The sequence below is a fragment of the Balaenoptera borealis genome, assembly GCF_965194805.1.
Source record: "Balaenoptera borealis genome assembly, chromosome: 9".
NCBI lineage: Eukaryota > Metazoa > Chordata > Mammalia > Artiodactyla > Balaenopteridae > Balaenoptera > Balaenoptera borealis.
This window is the reverse complement of record NC_138873.1, coordinates 52881699-52908687: the sequence shown is the minus strand read 5'-3', so window position 1 is coordinate 52908687 and position 26989 is coordinate 52881699. Positions and strand designations below refer to the sequence as shown.

At 40.3% G+C, this 26989-nt stretch overlaps 1 protein-coding gene across 2 annotated transcripts in view; it reads left to right on the top strand.

Moving 5' to 3' along the window:
• The window catches only part of QRSL1 (glutaminyl-tRNA amidotransferase subunit QRSL1), a 29277-nt gene extending 22610 nt beyond the window's left edge, over nt 1-6667 (top strand). For both annotated transcript variants that reach the window (XM_082404833.1, XM_082404834.1), the window contains 2 exons: nt 1948-2153; nt 4797-6667. In XM_082404833.1, the coding sequence (XP_082260959.1) occupies nt 1948-2153; nt 4797-5014 (424 nt within the window). In that variant the 3' untranslated portion in view covers nt 5015-6667. The remainder of the gene's footprint in view (nt 1-1947; nt 2154-4796) is intronic.
• The last annotated feature ends 20322 nt before the right edge of the window (nt 6668-26989 follow it).

Below are 26989 nucleotides of genomic sequence, written 5' to 3'. Positions count from 1 at the left end.
TAGGAAGAAAAATTTTTTTTCTTATGATGAGAACTCTTAGGATTTACTCTCTTATCAACGTTCGTGGATAACATACACAGTGTTAATTATATTTATCATGTTGTGCATTACATCCCTAGTACTTATTTATTTTATAACTGGAAGTTTGTACCTTTTGACCACCTTCATCCAATTCCCCCTCCCTCCACACCCCGCCTCTGGTAACAACAAATCTGATCTCTTTTTCTGTGAGTTTGTTTTTGAAGTACAATTGACCTACAACACTGTGTTAGTTCCTGGTGCACAACATAGTGATTTGATATTTTTCTGCATTTCAAAATGATCACCATGATAAATCTAGTTGTCATCTGTCACCATACAAAGATATTACATAATTACAGACTATAATCCCCAAACTGTACATTTCATACCTGAAAGTTTATAACTCTTAATCTCCTTCACCTATTTCTCTCCTTGCCCCTCACCCCCCTCTTCTCTGGCAACCACCTGTTTGTTTATCTGTGACTCTGTTTCTGTTAGTTATGTTTGTTCATTTGGTTTTTGGATTCCACAGATAAGTGAAATCATACAGTATCTTTCTCTGACTTATTTCACTTAGCATAATACCCTCTAGGTCTATCCATGTTGTCGCAGATGGCAAGATTTCATTCTTTTTTATGGCTAATTTTCCATTTTGTATATGTATTGATACTACATCTTTATCCATTCATCTACTGATGGACACTTAGGTGGTTTTCAAATCTTGACTATTGTAAATAATGCTGCAATGAACATAAAGGTGCATATATCTTTTCAAATTAGTGTTTGTTTTCTTTGGATAAATACCCAGGAATGGAATCGCTGCATTGTGTGGTAATTCTGTTTTTAATTTTTTGAGGAATCGCCATACCTTTTTCCATAGTGGCTGCACCACTTTACATTCCCACCAACAGTGCACGAAGGTTCCCTTTTTCCTACATCCTTGCCAGTATTTGTTATTTGTTGTCTTTGATAATAGCCATTCTGAAAGGTGTGAGGTGATATTTCATTGTAGTTTTGAATTGCATTTCTCTGATGGTTAGTGAGGTTGAGCATCTTTTCATGTGCCTGTTGGCACATCTGTATGTCTTCTTTGGAAAAATGTCTGTTCTGGGCCTCTGCCCATTTTTTAATTGGTTGTTTATTTTTTTGATGTTGAGTTGTATGAGTTCTTTGCATATTTTGGACATTAACCCCTTATCAGATATAGCACTTGCAAATATCTTCTCCCATTCAGCAGGCAGGCCTGAAGCATCTTTTCATGAATTTCACATTTCCATTCCTGGGCTATACCTGTCTGTAAAGTACAAAATTGCAAACACTGCATACTTTCCCCAGTTACTGTTTCCAGAGCCTGCTTTCTAGTGTCTAATTCTGATGGCATGTTAGCATTTTCCAAAACTTCAGAGTCCTTATAATAATTATAACTATAGATGAAATAGAACATTATAATAATAGAAAGAGGATTGGAATGAGCCTCCAGAGACCTAAGTTCTAGTCCTTCCTCTACCCTTGTCAATCTTTGCAGCCTTTGGAGAGTCATTTAGTTGCTATGCACTTGATTTTCCTCACCTGAAAATGAATGTTCTGGTTTAATGATGTCCCTGGAAGTGTTAATATTTTGTGATTATATGTGCAGAATTGCATCTACTGGTGATTTTTAATTAATTCCAGATATACAAACTTTTAGAGTAACAGCGCGGTTGAACAAAATTCATTTTTATGTGTTGTTAGGAATCTTACTAGTGCCTGCTCCAACAGGCCAAGAATCCAGTGATTCTTTAACAAGCCTTATGCATGAGAATTGATTCAAAGAAATAACAGAAAGCCCTTAAAGTGTCATCTATTTTTTAAACAAGGCTTATGCATGAGAATTGATTCAAAGAAATAACAAAAAGCCCTTAAAGTGTTGTCTACTTTTTTCCACAGAAACTATGAGAATTATTTTGTCAAAGCACAGAAGGTGAGACGACTCATTGCTCGTGATTTTGTGAATGTTTTTAACTCTGGAGTGGATGTCTTGCTAACTCCTACCACCTTAAGTGAGGCAGTGCCACACACGGAGTTCATCAGAGAAGACAATAGAACACGAAGTGCTCAGGATGATATTTTTACACAGGCTGTAAATATGGCAGGTGAGGATCCCTCAAGAACATTCTGGTTTTCTTCAAATGTTTAGGTAGACACCCTGGTCTTCTACTTAGGTTCTAGCTAGATTGTTCCCTAAACGCAATAGCTTGTCCTTCTGGAATGCTTAGGAATGTGTGTTTGTGTGTGCATGTGTGTATTTATAGGCATGCACACGCTTGCACTTACCACACACACATACATTAATTTTCAAACCTAGAAAAGTTGAAGAAGTCGTATACTGAATACCCATATGTCCTTTGCTTGGATTCATCCTTGTTAACATTTGCCTCACTTGCTTTCTCCTTCCTCTCTCTCTCTCTCTCTTTCACACACACAAACGCACAAACACTCTTAGCTTTTATTTGAATAATTTGAAAGTTTCAACATCATGTTACTTCACCCCTAAATACTTTAGCATGAATCGTCTAAGAATAAAGACATCCTCCTACATAACCACAATTCCATCATCACACCTAAGAAACCTAACACAAATACAATAATATTCCAAATACAGTTCATATTTAACTTTACTCAGTTGTACCAAAAATGCCTTTTATAGGGTGTTTTTTCCCTGATATATTTGTTTATAATATCTCTTAAAGTCTAGAACAGTTCCCCAGTTCTCTATGTTTTATAACAGTCTGAACCACATCAGACTGTTATAATTTTTGTTTTAATCATCAAACATAATGTAGGAAACTCAAGGGCAGAGGGAAAAGTCTGTTGTATTTATCTATACTTTTATTTACTGTGTTCATTTCTCCCTGATGTATCAGATCCTTTGTTTTACCATATCCTTTCTGTTCGGAGAACAGTTAGCCATTCTTTTAGGGTAGGTCTGCTGGCAACCAGTTCTCTTAGCTTTCTTCTGAGAATGTCTTGATTTTCCTTTCATTTTTAAAGGTTATTTTTGCCAGATATATGATTCTGATTTGACAGTTCTTTTCTTTAGCACTTAAAAAATGCCCTGCTACTTTCTTCTGGCCTGCATAGTTACTGATAAGAAATCCCCCACCTTTTAAAATTTTTGTTTTAAGTGACATTGACTCTCTTGAGGAGTCTAGTCCGCTTGACCTGTGGGATATCCCATCTGTAATCTGAATTTGTCGTATTGCTTCCTCATGATTGGGTCGAGTTAAAAATTTTTGGCACAAATACTACATATGCTTCATGTCAAGAAACAGTTAAATATCAGTTTGTCCCACTTTTGGAAGCTAAGTTAATCCCTTGGTTAAGGAAGTAACTACCAGATATTTTCCTTATAAAGGCACATTTTCCTTTTGTCAGTTGTAAGCAAGTGGTGATGTGATACTTTGAGACAGTGTTTCCCAATAAACTTGAACTCACTTTTAGCATCTATTGATGATCCCTGCCTGAATTATTACTTAGAGAATTACAAAATGCTGACTTTTCTAATTCTATCATTCCTTCTACATATGTTAGCTAGCAGCCTTCTCTAAAGAACAGCTTTCCTGGGACTTCCCTGGTGGCGCAGTGGTTAAGAATCCACCTGCCAATGCAGGAGACATGGGTTCGAGCCCTGGTCCAGGAAGATCCCACATGCCACGGAGCAACTAAGCCCGTGCATCACAACAACTGGGCCTGCGCTCTAGAGCCCGCGAGCCACACTACTGAGCCCGTGTGCCACAACTACTGAGCCCATGTGCCACAACTACTGAGCCCATGTGCCACAACTACTGAAGTCCACGCGGCTAGAGCCCGTGCTCTGCAACAAGAGAAGCCACCGCAACGAGAAGCCTGTGTACCACAACAAAGAGTAGTCCCCGCTCGCCACAACTAGAGAAAGCCCGCACGCAGCAACGAAGACCCAATGCAGCCAAAAAATACATAAATTAATTTAAAAAAAGAATAATTTTTTAAAAAAGCTTTCCTTTTTTAAAAAAATTCAATGTATTATAAGTAATTAACTGTCATTATTTTTGATGCTCAAATTTAACCAACAGTTGTGTATTCTTTAGACCAGCCCCCATTCATTTTTGAAAACTTTATTTTATGGCATAACAAGATGTCCCAGGCTCTCCTACTTTCTCTGCCCCAAAACTAAAATTAAAACTACCCTGAATTACTATTTTTCATCTAACAAATTGGCAAAAATTCAAAAACTCAACAACACACTCTATAGGTGAGGCTGTAGGAAAACACTCATTTTGCTGATAGGAGTTGAAAAGGTACAACTTTTTTGGAGGGAAAGTTGGCAAAATATCTAATTACATATGCATTTATCTTTTGATGAAACAGTTCCTCTTCAGCTGAGAAACGTTCAGGAATACCAAAAAAATACACAAGGTAATTCACTGGGACTTGGCATGAAATAGCTAAATACTGAAAACAACCAAAGTCTCCAACCACAGAAGAATGGTAGAATAAATTATGGTAAAACCACATGATGGAATACTATGCAACTATTAAAAAGGAATGAAGAAGGTCTATGTGAACAGATATACAGTGATTTCTAAGATATATTAAGTGAACAAAGGAAGATACAGAAGCATACATATAATTTTTGTGATTCTTTTTTATTAACCTTATCCTGTCTTGTACCTACTGGCACTGGAAAGTGGAAGAGGTCTCTGCATCTTAGGGTGGAGAATTAATCAACATTTAATGGGTCTCTTTCTTTTCCTCAGGGTTGCCAGCAGTGAGTGTCCCTATGGCCCTCTCAAGCCAAGGGTTGCCAATCGGACTACAGTTTATTGGACGTGCATTTTGTGACCAGCAGCTTCTTACAGTTGCCAAATGGTTTGAAAAACGAGTACAGTTTCCTGTTATTCAGCTTCAGGAACTAATGGATGATTGTCCGTCAATCTTTGAAAATGAAAAGTTAGCTTCTGTTTCTCTAAAATAGTAGTGATAACTATCATACAAATTATAATGACTTTGAAAGATTTTATATTCTAGAAAAGTCAAGTGATCTTGTAATTTGGTTCATTGTCAACACAGTCATTCCTTGGAATCGCTTTTTAAAATTCTTGTGATATAATTAATTACTTATGAATAATCTGTCAGCATTAAGCATCCACTAAGTATAAACAAAGTACAGGATTTCTATTATAATACAAGATACATGTTCCTGAAAAATGATGCATTCTGTAAAAATGTTCATTAAAAAGAACATTGCTTACAGTACTAGTGCTATACTGTGCTGTAAGCAATCTAAGTACTAGTAAACCTCTCAAAACTTGTACATCTTTGTAACCAAAGCACTAACAAAAACAGTCAGTGGTACCTGCAGAGATAACCTGGAAGCCCAGCCGACAGGCAGCTCAACATGCGGTGGAGGCCGCCTCAGCGGATGTCAAAAATGCACAAAAACAATAAAATGGGAATATCCACTTCTAAGTCTGAGCAGAGCAGGTAGGAGAAGAGCTCTGAGCACAGGAGGAAGTGCAACCTGCTGGGGCCCAGAGTCCTGCAAGATGGGGGTGTGCCTCTCTCTCTGGGGAGAGCCCCAGGTGCGGACTCTCCTCTAAGAATAGAGCTGCAATGACTGAGAACTTTTTTCCTTTCCTGCTAACAGTTAAAATGTTACTTCTGCCATTCCAGAGCCCCATGCCAAGGAACCAGAGTAACTCCATGTTACACTGAGTTCACTCTAGTTCCATCACAAACAAGCTCAGTGATGCCATGGAGACATTTGTTGTGACCTAACAGACCACACTGGACTCGAAACTTGGTAGCTAGTGGAGCATGGTTTTAGTGAGAAAGTTTCAAGATACACAAGTAAGATCCCATATGAAAAACTTGTATATAATTTGGTGAGGATGCCAAAGAGAAGAAGCCCATGGACCTCCTCCCTTACCCCAGATTCTCTATTCCTTATGGTTTTCTTACCCTCTTGACTTTCTTTACAAGTGCTCTCTCTTTGGGCTCCTTGAGCACAAAGAAACATTAATGGGAATATGTATTCAGAATCTGAAAAAAAAAAATCTGATGAAAATCATATGTTTACCCACTATAAAGTTTCATCGTTGGATTTGTCTTTGCCAGACCACCATTATCATCTCATGTTTATCATGTGTTCTAATTTGACACTTGTTTATTGTTGATAAGTATAAGTGGGGAGCTGAATTATTATTTAACAGATTCACTTTGTTTAGTAAGAAAAATGTCCTTTCTAAATATGAAAGACATGAAGGAAAAACATAGGCAGAACCTTCCCGGAACCACTAGGATGTTGAGTGGTGGGAGTTTAACCTGCCTGGTACTTTTCATTAATAATTTTCTCTCCCCCTGGGATCCTCCCACTCCCAAATACTCTATCTGATAAACTTTACATAAAAGTTTTCTGTGCCAGGCCCATAGGCCCACTAGGATTCTTAAATATTTTGACATGAGTCCCTGAAAAAGGAAGAAATTCATGACAGAGAATTGCTTTACTTTGTAACACGAGAAAACTCTTAGTTGGGGGGAGGTAGTATGATGCAAATGGCAAGCAGATGAATCTTTGCCCGTCTTTCTTTTATGTGTGTATAATTCAAAATAAAAATTTTTCAAAGAATATTTATGTAATTTCTCTTACTCCTATATCTCTGCTTGAGTTGCACTAGATTGGAACTGGAAATAACGAAGTGAAACATTTACTGTTCTCACGTAATAACACCCAACTAGCGTGAAATGATACCTAATCTGTTCTTTCTTTTCCATCTTTACCCTAGATCTAGTAGATCTCATTTTGCCAAATCACTGTCTGGGAATTTAAGGGGAAAATGGTTTCTGTGTGTCAGCTAATTAAACCCTGAAATTGTTAGCAACAGGGCTGCCACAGCAGAGCACGTCAGAAAGGCGAAGGTGGCTGCAAGTGTAAGATGAGTGCCTTGATAAGACAGCGAAACAAAGCATTGCTAGAGTGAAAAAATGTGATGTGTTCACAAAACTTCGCACCCTGACAGCACACAGAGCCAAATCCAAGCCAGGTCCGTGTTGACCAACACTTAGCGTTACCAAGAAAATCGCTTGAAACCAGGGAGGCAGAATGTTCTGTTTGAATGGCTATTTGACACCAGGTGGTTGGGAACACAGGACTGTGGGCAATCTAGAAAAGACAGCATGGTACAGAAGAGGAGCTTCTAAAAATGACGAAGAATGGTGATTCCTATGGGGAAATCACCTGCACCTTCTACAGCGGACAAGATATATCTTTAGGATTTTAGAACAGGATCTGAAGAACAGTGAAAAGGGATCTGGTTACAGGGCACCAAAAAGTAGACCTCAGGGATTCTGTAAACTGTGTCATACCCTGTTCCAGTTTAAGTAAGGGAGCAAACTAATGGGGTTTTCACAATAGTTTCTATTATGAACTTTGATTTATTAACTACTTTTACTCTCCCTCCCTTTCCTCAAATATCTGATTATGCTGAGGCTAAATATGTGTTGCCTGTGCGAGCCTGGGGTAAAATTTACTCATTGCGTTTAGAAGCACCAGAGGACAGTTTAAAGTAGAAGGCTTTCCTCAGTTATTTCATAACTTAAGCAGTGTGTACACTAGAACAAAAACCTGAAAATTTAATGAAAGCAAATAACACGAGAAAACCCCAGCCAACATTAAATAAAAGTAATTACGGGATTTCAGAGGGGCTTTCATTTCTTTTTCTTTGTACCTCAATGGAATATAAATCCAAAAGGACTTTAGGAACTTTATTAAAAATTTATTATTACAATGGTGTAAAAGTAAATAGTTGAGGAAATCACTGAATTGATAAAAATAGGGGAAAAGGTTAAAACCAGGAATAAGATTACAAGTTAACAATGCTTGTCAAGGTATTTATACAGATGCTAAGGCTGTACAGTGTGATATGGTGGGAAATTTCCCAATTGCTTTCCTAGTGGGTAAGGCCACCAGATTTAAAAATCAGATATACCTGGGTTTGAATCCTATTACTGCCATTTACGAGCTGTGTAACCTGTCTGAGCTTCAGTATCCTGACCTGTAAAATGGAGGTAATATTTACTCCAAGGGAGGGTTGGGAGGATTAAATTTAAATGATACACTTAAAGCACCCAGCATAACAACACAGAATAAGTATTCAAAAGTTTGGAGCTATAAATACATGCATACAATCATGAAATTATCATTTTCCCATGGACGCTATAGATACACATTAAACTAATACGGCCAAATTGCAATTTACTGAAAACGTATGCTAGAGACCAGCTATATAGCTCTCTGATGATCTGGCTTCCTCTGCAGATAAAGTTCAAAATATCTGGAAGAACTGATGGACTGTGCGTTTTTAAAGCAATTTCCATGAGCCTATAATAAAGAATTGGCTAACACAGGGTTCAAAGTCCTGGAGGTCTTTTTTTGTTTTTTTAACATCTTTATTGGAGTATAATTGCTTTACAATGGTGTGTTCGTTTCTGCTTTATAACAAAGTGAATCAGCTCTGCATATACATATATCCCCATATCTCCTCCCTCTTGCGTCTCCCTCCCACCCTCCCTATCCCACCCCTCTAGTTGGTCACAAAGCACCAAGCTGATCTCCCTGTGCTATGCGGCTGCTTCCCACTAGCTATCTATTTTACATTTGGTAGTGTATATATGTCAATGCCACTCTCTCACTTCGTCCCAGCTTACCCTTCCTCATCCCTGTGTCCTCAAGTCCATTCTCTGCATCTTTATTCCTGTCCCACCCCTAGATTCTTCAGAACCTTTTCTTTTTTTTTTAGATTCCATACATATGTGTTAGCATACGGTATTTGTTTTTCTCTTTCTGACTTACTTCACTCTGTGTGACAGACTCTAGGTCCGTCCACCTTACTACAAATAACTCAATTTCGTTTCTTTTTATGGCTGAGTAATATTCCATTGTATATATGTGCCACATCTTCTTTATCCATTCATCTGCCTGGAGGTCTTTTAAAAGGCCCCTGTGCTCTGCCAACCAAGTGAAAGCAGGACTGACATGTTAAGAATGAAGCCTCCCAGGGCTTCCCTGGTGGTGCAGTGGTTGAGAATCTGCCTGCCAATGCAGGGGACACGGGTTCGAGCCCTGGTCTGGGAGGATCCCACATGCCGCGGAGCGACTAGGCCCGTGAGCCACAACTACCGAGCCTGCGCATCTGGAGCCTGTGCTCCGCAACAAGAGAGGCCACGATAGTGAGAGGCCTGTGCACCGCGATGAAGAGTGGCCCCCACTTGCCACAACTAGAGAAAGCCCTCGCACAGAAACGAAGACCCAACACAGCCAATAAATAAAAATTAAAAAAAAAAAAAAAAAAAAAGAATGAAGCCTCCCAAAATGTGGCTATCCCATATCCTGTGGGGAAAATGCTTGCGACAGAGCCAAGTTCTTCCTCATAAAACCTAGTTCCATTCCAACACATAGATACATAGATCGTTGGGGCCCCGAAATACTACATCTTAGCTCCAATTATTTTAACATGGGAAAAATTTAGGGTTGATGTTCCCTACAGCCAGCTAGTGTAGCCATAAAGGGGGAAAAGTTAATGAAGTACCCCTAGAGCATCTGTTGGTTAAACAATTTCACTCCTTGGTGAATCTTCCAAGAGAAGTTAGTTGTAAAATGGACCTGCGGAATAATATGATAGAATTGGCATCAGGTGTCTGCCAAGGTGAAAACTGACAACTTTAGCATAGTTCATATAGCAGGACCAGTTGTCTTCAGAGGCCAATCATAGTATAGAATTCTTATCTTTCTGTTCTCTGTGACAAGAGTGTATGCATCTAAATCACCAACATACAAATCACTAACATACAAACTAAAAGGATGCAAGGCCAGAATTCAGAGTTTTAAGGCTTATAATAACCAAATAAATTCTAATACAGTATACTATTTGAACAATTCTATCACAAGCATGTAAAAAGACATGGAGCAAGTTACATATGAATTATTTTCTTAGCTATCCCACTTTAGTCCTCCATGGAAATGGCCACTAGAATGCAGATAATTGGTGCAGAATTAAGGTAGTGTTAATGGGAAAGAGAGAGAGATATTATAAAATGAAAATCAGAAGAATTTAGAGCTCAATTGGATTCGAGGGTATGGGAGAAAGGAGGGAAAGAAACATGATTTTTATACTGAGAAGTGCTCTCAACTAGAAAAATGATGTTAAGCTTAATAAAAACAAGGAAAGCAGGAATGATCTGTAGGGGCTGAAGATGAATTCCACAATCAAGGAGAAGGACCTAACAGGTAGTGGGAAAAGAGGCAAGTCAGACAGATGGAGCTTGGGAAGTCAGGACAGACAGTGAAGTCTATCCCTGCTCCCACCATGTTTAGTTATGAAAATTTTCAAATACAAAGCACTGAACACTCACATACCCACCAGCTATATTCTACCATTGACATTTTACTGTATTTATTTTATCACATATCTATCCTCTACTATCCCTATTCATCCATTAATCCACCTTATTTTAAAAATATATATCTCAAAGTACAGTTTACCCTAAATACTTAAGCATACCTATCATTAACTTGAGTTCAATATTTGTTTATGGGTTTTAAGTAAAACTTATATACAAAGAAATGCACAAGTCTTAAGTGTACGTTTCCTGAGTTTTGACAAGTGCATGCTCCTGTGTAACATAAACCCCTGTCAACATATAGACCATTACTGTAATTTCTGTCACCCCAGAAAATTTCCTTATGCCCCTTCCTAGTTAATTCCTGCTCCCACCCCTCCAGAGGCAACCATTCTTCTGGTTTTTTTCCCCAACACAATTTAGTTTTGCTTATTCTAGAATTTCATATGAATGTAATCTGCACTGGGTCACCTAAAATGTTATTCAGGAAATGCAAGATCTCAGTTTTTGAATTTGATTCGAATTGATTTTAAGAGGTTTGTTTTCTCTAGTTACAAAGGTAATGCTTGTCCCCTGGTGGGAGACAACAGAAAAGCACATGCACTAAAAAATAAAAATCACTTACTATCTCACCATCTAGATGTATGTATATGTATATACATATCTATTTTTATTAATAAAAATGGTGTCATACTTCACATAGTTGTGCAACCATTATCACAAGATTCCAGAACGTTTTTATTATCCCACAAAGAAACCCCACACCCATTAGCAGTCACTCCCCGTTCCACTCTACTCCCAGCCCCTGGCAACCACGAATTTACTTTCTGTCTCTATGGATTTGCCTCTCCTGGACATGACATATAAATGGAATCATACAGCATGTGACCTTTTGTGTCTAGCTTCTTTCATTTAATATGTTTTCAAGATTCATCCATGTTGAAGCATGTATCAATATCTCATTGTTTTTATGGTTGAATAATTTTCCAATTTGTAGACATATCACATGTTAATTTATTCATCAGTTGATGGACATTTGGATTGTTTCCATTTTGGTAATGAATAATGCTGCTATGAACATTCATGTACAAATGTACACATTCATGTACATGTGTTTTTATTTTGCTTGTATATATACCTAGGTGTGGAATTGCTGAGTATTATGGTAACTGTGTTTAACTTTTTTTTTTTTAACATCTTTATTGGAGTATAATTGCTTTACAATGGTGTGTTAGTTTCTGCTGTATAACAAAGTGAATCAGCTATACATATACATATATCCCCATATCTCCTCCCTCTTGCGTCTCCCTCCCACCCTCCCTATCCCACCCCTCTAGGTGGACACAAAGCACCAAGCTGATCTCCCTGTGCTATGTGGCTGCTTCCCACTAGCTATCTATTTTACATTTGGTAGTGTATATATGTCCATGCCACTCTCTCACTTAGTCCCAGCTTACCCTTCCCCCGCCCCATATCCTCAACTGTGTTTAACTTTTTGAGGAACGGCCAAACTTTTCCAAAGTGGCTGCACCGTTTTACATTCCCACCAGCAATATATGAGGGTTCCAATTTCTCCATATTCTTGCTAACCCTTGTTATTGTCTGTCTTTTTTAGTTTAGCAATCCCAGTGAGAGTGAAGTGATATCTCACTGTGGTTTTGATTTGCATTTTTCTAATAACTAATGATATTGAGTATCTTTTCATGTGCTGACTGGACAATTATATATATATATATACATATATACATATATATATATATATATATATATATATATACACACACACACACACACACACACACACACACATATATATTTTGGTGGGGGGAAGAAATGTGTATTTAAATCCTCTGCTCATTTTAAAATTGGGTTGTCCTTTTATTGTTGAGTTTAAGAGGTTTTTTAAAAGATATATTTTGGACACGAGTCCCTTATCAGATATGTGATTTGCAAATATTTTCTGCCATTCTGTGAATTGTCTTTTCATGTTCTTGATGGTTTTCTTAAAAGCAGTAAAGTTTTTTATTTTGTCCAAGGCTAATGTATCTATTTTTGCTTTTGTGGCTTTTGCCTTTGGTGTCACATATCAAATGTACCTGTAATGAGGTGGAGTCAAGATGGCAGGTGGGAAGACACAGAGTTAGCGTCTCCCCACAACTAGGGGGCCTAACGGCTGCTGGTGGGGGACTCTGACGCCCAAGGAGATGGGAGGAACCCCAAAGTGAACCAGTAGGACATAGTGGGACTGAGGGGGGAGGAGAAGTGGAGGCCAGACAGGATTGGCACCTCTGAGGCCGGGGAGATCAGGGGAGGCAGGCGGGAGGGACTCTCTGGGAAGAGCGGGAGAGGAGCAGAGGGTGATTGCCTGGCCCACTGGGGCTGGGGAGACTGCTGAGCTCCCAGGCTGATCCCCTGCCCTCAGAGCCCCCTCCATGCCACGTAGGTCCTTGGGGGCATAGGAGGGAGGCCAGGGAGATCAGGAGAGGCAGGCGGGAGAGGCCCTCTCAGACTGGAGGAAGAGGAGAGGAGAGGAGGGTGTTTGCCCTGCCCACTCGAGCCCAGGAAGCCTGCTGGGCTCCCAGGTGAGGTCCTCTGCCCTCTGAGACTAGAGGTGGGGGGCATGCCTGGGCCCCTTCTGTTCCTTGAGCCTAAGCCCCACCCCCTACAGCCCTCAGGGCCTTTTCCAGCCCTGTGGGTCCTGAGCATTGGCCCGGTCCACCGCCCAAACCTCACCCTTGCTTAGGCCCCGCCCTGCACAGCCAAGGCCTTCCCCCCCACCTTTTTTTTTCTTTTCCCTCCTCCTCTTTTTTACTATTGTGGTACTGATGTACCTTCATTCATCTATATTTTAATTTAAAATTCTTCCTAACATATCTGTTAGTTTCCTAGTCTAATTTTATTTTTCACTTCGTTATTGTTCTCTTTTTTTTCCCGCCCCAGGCAGATTGCGGGATCTTGGTTCATGAACCCAGGGTCGGGCCGAAGCTCCTGTGGTGGGAGCTCCGAGTCCGAACCACTGGACCAACAGAGAACCTCAGACCCCAGGGAATATTCATTGGAGTGAGGTCTCACGGAGTTCCTTATCTCAGCACCAAGACACAGCTCTACCCAAGAGCCTACAAACTCCAGTGTTGGAAGCCTCAGGCCAAACAACCAGTAGAAAAGGAACACAATCCCACTCATTTAAAAAAAAAAAATGAGATGGCAAAAAAATGTTACAGATGAAGGAGCAAGGTAAAAACCTACAAGACCAAATAAATGAAGAGGAAATAGGCAATCTACCTGAAAAAGAATTCAGAATAATGACAGTAATGATGATCCAGAATCTCGGAAATAGAATGGAGGTACGGATTGAGAAAATACAAGAAATGTTTAACAAAGATCTAGAAGAATGAAAGAACAAACAAACAGAGGTGAACAACACAATAACTAAATGAAAAATACACTAGAAGGAATCAATAGCAGAATAACGAAGGCAGAAGAACGAATAAGTGAGCTAGAAGATAAAATGGTGGAAATAACTGCTGAGGAGCAGAATAAAGAAGAAAGAATGAAAAGAATTGAAGACAATCTCAGAGACCTCTGGGACAATACTAAATGCACCAACATTTGAATTATAGGGGTCCCAGAAGAAGAAGAGAAAAAGAAAGGGTCTGAAAAATATTTGAAGAGATTATACAGTCGAAAACTTCCCTAACATGGGAAAGGAAATAGTCACCCAAGTCCAGGAAGCACAGAGAATCCCATACAGGATAAACCCTAGGAAAAACACACCAAGACACATATTAATCAAAGTAACAAAAATTAAATTCAAAGAAAAAATATTAAAAGCAGCAAGGGAAAAACAAAAAATAGCATACATAAGGAATCCCCATAAAGTGATCAGCTGATTTTTCAGCGGACACTCTTCAGACCAGAAGGGAGTGACAGGATATACTTAAAGTGATGAAAGAGAAAAACCTACAACCAAGATTACTCTACCCAGTAAGGATCTCATTCAGATTCGATGGAGAACTCAAAAGCTTTTCAGACAAGCAAAAGCTAAGAGAATTCAGCACCAACAAACCAACTTTACAACAAATGCTAAAGAAACTTCTCTAAGCAGGAAACACAAGAGAAGAAAAAGACCCACAAAAAACAAACCCAAAACAATTAAGAAAATGGTAATAGGAACATACATATCGATAATAACCTTTAATGTAAATGGATTAAATGCCCCAGCCAAAAGACACAGACTGGCTGAATGGATACAAAAACAAGACCCATATATATGCTGTCTACAAGAGACCCACTTCAGACCTAGGGACCCATACAGACTGAAAGTGAAGGGATGGGAAAAGATATTCCATGCAAATGGAAATCAAAAGAAAGCTGGAGTAGCAATACTCATATCCGATAAAATAGACTTTAAAATAGACTGTTACAAGAGATAGGAGGGACACTACATAATGATCAAAAGATCAATCCAAGAAGAAGATACAACACTTATAAATGTATATGCACCCAACATAGGAGCACCTCAATACATAAGGCAAATGCTAACAACCATGAGAGGAGAAATTGACAGTAACACAATAATAGTAGGGGACTTTAACACCCCACTTTCACCAATGGGCAGATCATACAAAATGAAAATAAATAAGGAAACACAAGCTTTAAATGACACAATAGACCAGATAGATCTAATTGATATTTATAGAACACTCCATCCAAAAGTGGCAGAATACACTTTCTTCTCAAGTGCACATGGAACATTCTCCAGGATAGATCACATCCTGGATCACAAATCAAGCCTCAGAAAATTTAAGAAAATTGAAATCATATCAAGCATCTTTTCTGACCACAACGCTATGAGATTGGAAATCAATTGCAGGAAAAAACTAAAAAACACAAATACATGGAGACTAAACAGTGCCCTACTAAATAACCAAGAGATGACTGAAGAAATCAAAGAAGAAATTAAAAAATACATAGAAACAAATGACAATGAAAACACGATGACCCAAAACCTATGGGATGCAGCAAAAGCAGTTCTAAGAGGGAAGTTTATAGCAGTACAATCTCACCTCAAGAAACAAGAAAAATCTCAAATAAACAATCTAACCCTACACTTAAAACAACTAGAGAAAGATGAACAAAGAAAACCCAAAGTTAGTAGAAGGAAAGAAATCATAAAGATCAGAGCAGAAATAAATGAAATAGAAACGAAGCAAACAATAGCAAAGATCAATAAAACTAAAGGCTGGTTCTTTGAGAAGATAAACAAAATTGATAAGCCATTAGCCAGACTCATCAAGAAAAAAAGAGAGGACTCAAATCAATAAAATTAGGAATGAAAAAGGAGAAATCACAACTGACAATGCAGAAATACAAAGGATTATAAGAGACTACTACAAACAACTATATGCCCAAAAAATGGACAACCACAAAGAAATGGACAAATTCTTGGAAAGGTACAGTTTTCCAAGACTGAACCAGGAAGAATTAGAAAGTATAAACAGACCTATCACAAGTAATGAAATTGAAACGGTGATTAAAAATCTTCCAACAAACAAAAGCCCAGGACCAGATAGCTTCACAGGCGAATTCTATTAAACATTTAGAGAAGAGCTAACACCCATCCTTCTCAAACTCTTCCAAAAAATTGCAGATGGAGAAACACTCCCAAACTCATTCTACGAGGCCACCATCACCCTAATACCAAAACCAGAAAAAGATATCACAAAAAAAGAAAATTATAGACCAATATCACTGATGAACATAGATGCAAAAATCCTGAACAAAATACTAGCAAACAGAATCCAACAGCACATTAAAAAGATCATACACCATGATCAAGTGGGATTTATCCCAGGGATGCAAGGATTCTTCAATATACGCAAATCAATCAATGTGATACACCACATTAACAAATTAAGGAATAAAAGCCATATGATCATCTCAATAGATGAAGAAAAAACTTTTGACAAAATTCAACACCCATTTATGATAAAAACTCTCCAGAAAATGGGCATAGAGGGAACTTACCTCAACATAATAAAGGCCATATATGACAAACCCACAGCAAGCATCATACTCAATGGTGAAAAACTGAAAGCATTTCCAGTAAGATCAGGAACAAGACAAGGATGTCCACTCTCACCACTCTTATTCAACATAGTTTTGGAAGTCCTAGTCACAGCAATCAAAGAAGAAAAAAGAAATAAAAGGAATACAAATTGGAAAAGAAGAAGTAAAACTGTCACTGTTTGCAGATGACATGATACTATACATAGAAAATCCTAAAGACTCTACCAGAAAACTACTAGAGCTAATCAATGAATTTGGTAAGGTTGCAGGATACAAAATTAATGTTCAGAAATAAGTAATCTTTCTATATACAAGTAAGAATCTGTTAGAACCGCTTTGTCCAACACAGCAGCCACTAGCCACACGTAACTATTTAAATTTTAATAACAAAGAAAATTTTAAATTCGGTTGATTAGTAACATTAGTCATATCCCAAGTCGTCAGTAGTCACTTGAAATTTGGAGGGAAAGAGCCAATTTGGAATTATTTTCCATAGGCCCTATGAAAAAATAAACAAGCAATAAAGGCCAGGAAAATTCTGAGAAAGAATAGTAATAAGGGGAACAGTCCTATAAGATATTAAAACATATTACAAGGCTATAATAATTCAAGTGTTTGAATAGACTGCTATATAATAAATAAAACAGAATAGGAATTCTAGAAACTTACTCCAACACCTATAAAAATTTTGCATGTGATAAAGGAGGCATTTCAAATCAGTGGTAAAGAGGAATTATTCAATAAATCATGTTAGGACTAGACTTTTAGGAAAAAAAACTGTATCCCTACTTCACTTCTTACTCCAAAATAAATTCCAAATGTAGCAAAGATGTAAACATAAAAGAAAGCCCTATTACAGGTTTGCTTATAGTAGCAAAGGATTGGAAACAACCTGAAGGCCCTTTAATGATTAAATAATCATGGTATATACATTCAATTTAATACTATTTAGTTAATGGGAAAGAACATTTGTATTATGTTCAGATAATATAAGTGGGCCACATAAGTGGCCCATTATCATTCCTTGTTAACAAAGAGGCAACCAATCCCTTCTAAATATATCAGATTTGTTTAATTCTTTTTGTCTTCACCTGCACTAAGGTTGCCAAGTGTCCAGCACTGAATTGTGGTTTAACTTTCTGTCCAGCAAAAGGAAAATTTTAAAACTAGATACAAGATGCTTTTATCATTAAAAACTTACTGGAGGGCTTCCCTGGTGGTGCAGTGGTTAAGAATCCGCCTGCCAATGCAGGGGACACGGGTTCAAGCCCTGGTCCAGGAAGATCCCACATGCCACGGAGCAACTAAGCCCGTGCGCCACAACTACTGAGCCTATGCTCTAGAGCCTGCGAGCCACAACTACCGAGCCTGTGTGCCGCAACTACTGAAGCCCATACACCTAGAGCCTGTGCTCTGCAACAAGAGAAGCCACCGCAATGGGAAGCCCACACACCGCAACGAAGAGTAGTCCCCGCTTGCCGCAGCTAGAGAAAGCCGGCATGCAGCAACGAAGACCCAACACAGCCAAAAATAAAAATAGAATAAAATAAATAAATTTATAAAAAAAAAAATTACTGGAAAAATTTTTTAGAAATAACATTATCCTGGTGGGTAAACAAAGCAGTGTTTGTAATAAGGGGAAAAGAGGAATACCTGAATAAATGACACCATTTGTGGAGTCTCTGTCATAACAGATTTTTTTGTTTTAATTTTTAATTTTTTAATTTTTCTCTTTCTTTCTTTCTTTCTTTCTCTCTTTCTTTCTTTCTTTCTGGCTGTGTTGGGTCTTCGTTTCTGTGCGAGGGCTTTCTCTAGTTGTGGCAAGCGGGGGCCACTCTTCATCGCGGTGCGCGGGCCTCTCACTATCGCGGCCTCTCTTGTTGTTTTAATTTTTTAAACAAAATTTGAGATCTAATCTATTGGCTTCCTATCATATAAAGGGAGGTTTTTAAATTTACAGTCCTCAACCTCATACACACACACAAAACACACACGTCCCTTCTTTCAATTACAGCATAATTTTTGGTTAGATAAAAACTTAGCATTTACATTATTACAAGTGAGCTGCAGTGGATACTGTGATGAGCCACCCAGCTCCCCCCTTAGTACAGAATATGTCCCCCAGCTGCTGGAGGCACTGCTGGCAGACGCCTCTCCACCGGCAGCCTTGGAATTAGCTTCTGAGAGTCGGCTCACCGATGTCAAGACCCCTTCCCAGACATGGTGAGCGGCTGTCATTCAATGACTGCTCAGCATGGAAGTAAAAGGCCCTCACTGCAACTTGGGACAATTCTCAAGGGCCAGCCCAGCTTTAGAGCTCCCTACGGGTTCAGCTAAGGCCTTTATCAAGGCCAAATGTTTCATCTGCCCAATCCTGCTTCCTTGCTTTTCTTCCTTCCCACGGGTATTGATCTCAAGAGTTCTCCCTAATAAACCTCCTGCCTGCCAATCTCTGTCTCCGAGGCTCCTTCCAAGGAACGCAACCTGTGACAGTGGGTACCAGAAATGGTCTGAGAAAGCAGTTGCTAGGATGGGATTTTGGAGCTGGATCTGCTGTCTGGTTGGCAGAGCCCCAGTGTTGGTGGAAGGGGAAGCAGACAGCACAAGGCAACAGTGCAATTGTTAAACATTCACTGGTGGTAGCAAAAGCACTAGCTGATGCATTGTGTCAGGCATTTGAGCAATAGGGGGAAAATGATAATATTGATAAAAGGACAGTGAAAGTGGCTATCGCTAAACTCAATTCATGCTTTGGAAAAAGATAACAGACTAAGAGTGATTAATTGACTTTATAAAGTGTGAAAATGTGAAAGCCAGAAGGCCTCCTTGGTAGCACGTAAAAAATCTTTTTTCTCCTGTAGCAAAGATGTAGAGAAAGCTGAGGACCAGGCTCAGGACTTAATCATAAGGTAGCAGAGCTCCAAAAAAGTTAATCTCTCAGACAAGGCAGGCTTGCTCTGCCAAGGTCAGGGCCCTGGTTAAAAAAACAATAGGAGCCTGAGGATAGGATGGAGACCTCTGGATTGAGGCACCTGCAGAACTGGTCCATCCCTCCCTATTATGGGCTAGTCCTCCCCTCTTCTAGAAGACAATTTGAAGGCCACACACCTATGAAACAGCACGACCCCCTCAGATCTGCCCCAACCTCCCAGCCTGGCCACCAGGCCAGTCACTAGATTTAAGTCACAACACAACTCAGCTGAGGAGTGCAGGACTCAGCAAACAGGTCCTGGCAGGGCCGGGAGAGAATCCATGGGACAGGATTCAGAGGGTGTTGGATCAAAGCAGGCAAACATTACTTTGGATTCAACACCCTGGCAGGAACCGCAGGAGATGGTGCAAGCATGCTGTCAGGATGACCCCAGGAAGTAAGGAAAAAGCAATGATCCACATCAAGTGAGGTTTAAACGCCAGCATTGCCCTGTCAGACGGTGAAAGAAGGGGTAAAAGGCTCAGAGAAGTGGGCATGTTAGAGTGGATGTACTCTATAAGGCCTAGATGACTGTGCTCAGGGGCGGCACCAGAGTATACACGATTTACCAAAGCAATAAGCGATGTGCTGGCGAGAGCGGTGCCAATGGCTCTAAGACTTCAGTGGTAGCTCTCCTCCACAGACCAGGGATGAAGTGCTGTCTTTACAGAACTCGGCTCACTGACAGCAGTGAGAGGGATAGGACAACTCCCACCTTTGCCCCAGCCCCGTCCTCATAGAGGCCAGTGGTGGTACTTAGCCGTCAGAAGCCAGGTGGATGCAATTATTGTAATGCGCGGTAGGGTTGAAGTGGCAGCCAAGTGGCCTGACCTACATAGAGTTATGGAGATGGTAAATAAGCGCGGTGTTCCCAGAAGCAAACGCATGAGTAGCCAAAGAAGGTACTACTTAACCTGTACAAACAAAAGAAATCAAGGATGGAGGATGAAGGCAGTCATCCCAATGAAAAGTCAGGATGCCTTGCCCATTTTACAGAAGCGAGCCAGCTTTGGGGCCCAGAACCCATCAATTAAGAGAGGCCAGGTGCCCAGGAAGGCACAACAAGTGTTCATAGTAATGATTTCCTAGTCCTTCCCCAATGGGATCCATGGCCATTTACTTGGGTAACTCTACACTGGGGGAAGTGGAAGACCCAAACACTATAAGGACTGTTGGACACAGGGTCCAGGTTGACATTAATGCCCAGAGCCCTGAAACATCGGCATGGAACCCTGCTAGAGTGGGGGCCAGTGTCATGGGTGTGTGTGTGACCTGTGAGGTTCTAAGTGTGATTTAGTTCTTGGTTTAATGCTCCGATATTGCCCTTTTGAAATTCTTAATAACTTTCGAACAAGGGGCCTTGCATGTTCAGCTTGTGCTGGGTCCTGCAAAGTATGTAGTTGGCCCTAGTGGGAATATATGAGTGGCCTGGAAATGAATGGAGTTCTAGCCCAGGTGTGGCTTACGGTGCATCTATTGGGTCTGCAGACCCATCTGTAATACTTTGCTGGTCTCTGACTGTATACTTGGGATAGACATTCCCAGTAACTGACATAGCACCATTCTGCCTCCTTGGCCTGTGGGATAAGAGCTATCACAGTGAAGACGGCCAAGTGGAGAGCGCTGAAACTGCCAACCTCTTACACTTACACACACACACACACACACACAGAGCCAAGATAGTAAATAAAAAACAATATTGCATCACAGAGAATCTGGCAGAAATTAGTGCCACTCTTAAAAACTTAAAGAATGCAGGGGTGGTGTGTGGACCCCATAATGTCTCCATTTAAATTGACCAATCTGTCCTCTGCAAAAAACAAAAAAACAAAACCAGAATTTGAAGGGTAACAGTGGACTATTTAAATGTAAACAAGAAGTAGCCCTGATTACAGAGGCTGTATCAGATGCGGTATATTTCCTAGACCCCATTTAAATTCCACCAACTGTCTAAACAGCCCCTCTTTTTCTTTTAAGGCCTAGAATCTCATATGGAATCATATTTATGTGTCAGTCTAAAACAGTTCCACAGTCTTTCCCTGTCTCTCAAGTCATCAACAGTCTTAAGGGGCTTCCCTGGTGGCGCAGTGGTTAAGAATCTGCCTGCCAATGCAGGGGACAAGGGTTTGAACCCTGGACCAGGAAGATCCCACATGCTGCAGAGCAACTAAGACCATGTGCCACAACTACTGAGCCTGCGCCCTAGAGCCCACGAGCCACAACTACCGACCCCTCATGCCACAACTACTGAAGACTGCATGCCTAGAGCCTGTGCTCCACAACAAGACACTGCAATGAGAAGCCCACGCACAGCAACGAAGAGTAGCCCCCGCTCGCCACAATGAGAAAGCCCGCACATGCAGCAACGAAGACCCAATGCAGCCAAAAATATAAACAAATTTATATAAAAAAAAAAGAGCACAAGCCTTTCATTTTATAGGTTGATCGTCATCCTGGGTCTGTCCAATGCTTCCCCATGACCGGACTTGAGCCATAGACTCTTGGAAAGAATACTACAAAAATCATGCTGTGCTCTTTCTTGGTACCTCACATCAGGTGGACAATGTGGACCCATCCCACTACTGGTGATATTAACCTTGTTTTCCTATCATTTGGTATCTGCCAGTTTTCTCCACTGTGAAGTCACCACTTCCCCCTTTGTATTTGATTGGTACTTTGTGCAAAGATATTCTGAGAGTATGCCAATATCTGTTCCTCACCAAACATCCACCCACCAGCCTTAGCCTCCATTGATGACTTTGTCTGTATCAGCTACCACTGAGTGGGTTGCCAAATAGTGCTTATCTATTTCCATATTCCTTCTACAATTATTAGCTAATATTCTATGAAAGGAAGGGCTTTCCTTTCTCCCTCATTTGTCTATCTCAATCTGGACTCATGGATTCCTATTTTAATACTCTTATTTTTATGCTCAAATTGTCCCCATTTTGGCCAGGGGACACCCATTCAAGATAGCTCCTGTTTGGTTTTTCATGGTCTCGTCGTTCTTTGAGCATTTCTTTATTTTCTGGCACAAGAAGATGTTTCTGTGTACCCAGCCCCACGGAGAATGGTATTTAGAAACCAAGATCTGGGAAAGGAAGCTTCACTTATAATGTTTTTGAAATCTTCAACTGCTCCCTATAATATTTCTCTTTTCTCCAAGTTCCTTCTTTCTTCTTGTTTCTTTTTTTCTCTTTCATACTGGAGGTTTTCTTAAAATACCTGGCCTCCCTCGGCTGTCTGTTTCATGAGAATGGGGCACTGAAAATCTATGTTTAGAAGCTATGGGGAAGGAGAGGAGGGAGAGATTATTGACTGATAGATTCTACTGTAGGGCTTAGGGTGATCTGGCCAGGCTTGGTCAGTTTCTCATAAGAATCCTCCAGTCACGTGCCTGGATAATGCATATGTGGATGTCTACGTTCTTAGAGCTGAGTCGAGCAAGAGGCTAGAATCCCACTGGCTTTATTAGATTCTTACATAATACCCACATTCAGTATGAAACCTTTACTTCACCTTCTCAGCCTCTCCAAAGAATGAATTGCTGGCAGCCGGACGATAGGGTTTTCTGCCTGGTGCCTCTTGCTCCTAGCCTTTGGGGAATTCTCTGGCGAGAGCAAACCTGCTTCTGGACTCTCCCTTAGAGATACTTTTGGTTTTTTCTGATTCCCTAAATCAATGGTTATCAACCAGGGACAACTTTGCACTCAGGAGACATTTGACAACACTGGAGATATTTTGGGTTGTCACAACTGGGGAGGAGATGCTACCAGCATCTAGTGGGTTGAAGCTAGGGGTGCTGCCAGGCCTACAAGGCCCAGAACAGCTTTTTACAATAAACAATTAGCTGGCCCCAAATGTCAACAGTACCCTGTTGAGAAACTCTGACCTAAATCAGTTTAAATATTTCTTCTAGCTCCTAGTTTTCGGATGCCACCTCATTTTTTCTTCCACTCACAGGTTTTGTACCTTTATGCCTTTTAAAAATCCTTTACTGACATTTAAGAGTTAGTCCTAGTAAACATAATTGTTTAACTGGCACATTTGACCAAAACTCATACGGTGGAATTTGAATTTGGATTTGTTGAAAATATTTCAATTCCCGTCTCAAATGCTGGCTTAGATGAATGGTTAGTGTTAGGAAGAATGTGTGAACCAAAGAGTGAAACAGGATGCATGTGGAATCAGTATGAAATGGACTTTGGGTCTTACGGAACATTCCATACAGTTGTTCTGAAGGTAAGCTGTCTTTTTTTTTTTTTTTTTTTTTTAATAAATTTATTTATTTATTTTTGGCTGTGTTGGGTCTTCGTTGCTGCACGTGGGCTTTCTCTAGTTGCGGCGAGCGGGGGCTACTCTTCACTGTGGTGCGTGGGCTTCTCATTGCAGTGGCTTCTCTTTGTTGCAGAGCACAGGCTCTAGGCACACAGGCTTCAGTAGTTGTGGCTTGCAGGCTCTAGAGCACAGGCTCAGTAGTTGTGGCGCACGGGCTTAGTTACTCTGCAGCATGTGGGATCTTCCCGGACCAGGGCTCGAACCCATGTCCCCTGCACTGGCAGACAGATTCTTAACCACTGCGTCACCAGGGAAGTCCCAAACTGTCATTTTTTTAAAAATAAAAATAATAAAAGCTACAGAGAGCAAAAACTCTACATTATCACTTGAAATGTATAAAATACTTTTTAATCTTCACAGGGGCTGACCAGAATTTTTATGAAGGACATTACATACACCCTGCCGCTCCATGCACCATCATTTAAACTTAACATACTTTTCCAAGAGTTACCGACATTTCCCATCAGTTGTTCTGGTCAGTGGAGTTTGCTTAAACCGAAACTAGATTACATAGGACTTGCTGCATTTACTCTGAATCTTAGGACAGGAGCCCAGGAAGCCGGCAACAAAGAAGTTTTTGAGGAACTAAGTCTAGGAATACAGAATGGAGACTCTACACAGGGATGACCCCTAAAAGCTCCATGTGTCAATGGGAACTTTGTGGCATATTGGTATGTTTTGGTCTTTTATTCTGGACTCTCATTTAAAGGTGTAACACTTGCATGAAGTCCTTGACACATTAATAAACTCCTTTATTTATTTATATGGAATCAAAATTGTTCTTGTAGAGTATGATTAGAAACTGCTGTGGACTAGAAAACAGCTTTAAAAAACACATCATTTTATCATTGTTACTTTTCCAATGCGCTTTGGAAAATCAGTTCATTCCCATGAAGGAAAAAAATCAAATTAAGTAAAAGAATCAAACACTGTGGTAACAAGAATGAATTTTGCATACCTCTGCAAGGTAAGCTTGGAGGGTTTTGTGGAAACAAACATGAAATATAGGTTAAAATGAAGCTTTAAGGAGCAGTTTATAAATTTATTCTTTAAAAATATTTTTCCTAACCTTAAGTTTTTTCTTACTTTCAGTCAAGTTTGTGTGTGTCTATATGTATATATATTAATATGCATATATATTAATATATGTATATTAATCAAAACTGCCCTTTATAAGAGTTAAGTCTTTGGTTGAAAATCATACACATACTCCTCCAACATTTCTGGACGTGTCTTTTTCCATGAGAAACCTCCATGGTTCTCAAAAACACAAGAGAAATACCTCAATAAGTAAATCTTGATTAAATTTGTATATTCATTACTAAATAATTGCTTCAATTGTGTAATTCCATTTACTATAATTTGAAGAGAAAGGTATTTGTGTGGCCTAGAAAGAAAATGTAAGGCTCAGTCATCATAGTTTTTTTTATAGATAAAATGATTCTGAAGCTAAATTATTTTAGCAGTTCTTGACATAAAGATAAAGGCAGGGGCTTCCCTGGTGGCGCAGTGGTTGAGAATCTGCCTGCTAATGCAGGGGACACGGGTTCGGGCCCTGGTCTGGGAAGATCCCACATGCCGTGGAGCAACTGGGCCCGTGAGCCACAACTACTGAGCCTGGGCGTCTGGAGCTTGTGCTCCGCAACAAAAGAGGCCGCGACGGTTAGAGGCCCGCGCACCGCGATGAAGAGCGGCCCCCGCTCGCCGCAACTAGAGAAAGCCCTCGCACAGAAACGAAGACCCAACACAGCCAAAAATAAAAATAAATAAATTAATTAATTAATTAAAATAGTAATAATAATAATCAATTAAAAATCAAGGTAAATTATTTTTAAAAAAGATAAAGGCAAAAACATACATATTTTTCTCTGATGCCCTTTTCCATTCTTATAAGAAAAAAATAAACAACTGCGTTTCAAAGAAAGTATATTGGTTGCCTAAGATTTGATCGGTTTTTAAACTATCAGGGAATTTCTTCCTTTTGAGAAATGAGAAAGCCTAGCTATGACCTGGAAGTGAAATAACCTGGAAGTGAGAGATCTCATAACCACAGCAATACCAAAGATCAATCTCCCAGATCTACGCCAAAGTCAACCCTTCCAGTCCCTCCCACCTGAGACATAGATAGTTCATTGAATTCTACTCCATGGCACTGAGGAGTGAAGCCTGTCAGGCGGTTTCTGCATGTCAGTAAGGGCGGCCTTTCTGCTGGAGGTCAGCCTGGGAGGGAACTCCTAGGCAGCAGGGTCAAGGCAGCAAGTTGTGACACAGCAAGCTGGCAGCATCGCGTGACAGCTTGCTCTAGACTCTCCTTCGTGCGTGGCTTCGGTTTCTAATGCCACACAAAGCACTTCAAGACAAAAGGCTAGAAATGCTACTCCTCCTGAGACTTGCAGAGAAACTGTAGCTATAAGCCAATTCCTTGCCCTACACTCAGTGAAAATACTGTTACGCAACCTCCCACAGGGTTTCCACAGAGGTAAACCTACAGAACTTCTGAAAATATTATTAATGATCCAGTAATTGATTTCCTGCACCTCCTCCACTCCCATCAAATGACTCTGAAGTCTAATTTCTTTTGCTCTGACAAACAGAGCAAGGGAAGAATCCATGATCTCAAGGGAGATAAAGGCAAAGCAGAGATAAGGCCAGGGACCCTGGAATGGTGTCCATATTCACGCATCACCTCTTGGATGTCCCCTGTACCATCCCCTCCCCTGATTACAACCCATTTCTGTTTCAGTAATCCTAGGAATCGTCAGAAAGGGGGTGGGGCGGGGTGGGGGGAAGGATGTTGTTTTTCATCCAACACAAAGTATTCAGCTGGGACTTCCCTGGTGGCGCAGTGGTTAAGAATCCGCCTGCCAATGCAGGGGACACGGGTTCGAGCCCTGGTCTGGGAAGATCCCACATGCCGCGGAGCAACTAAGCCCGTGTGCCACAACTACTGAGCCCATGTGCCACAACTACTGAAGCCCGTGTGCCTAGAGCCCACGCTTGGCTACAAAAGAAGCCACCGCAATGAGAAACCCACACACCGCAACGAAGAGTAGACCCTGAGAAAGCCCGTGCACAGCAATGAGGACCCAATGCAGCCATAAACAAACAAACAAACAAACAAACAAAGTATTCAGCAAGCCTCTGCAGAGAAGCAAAACTTTTTCTCCACCCTCT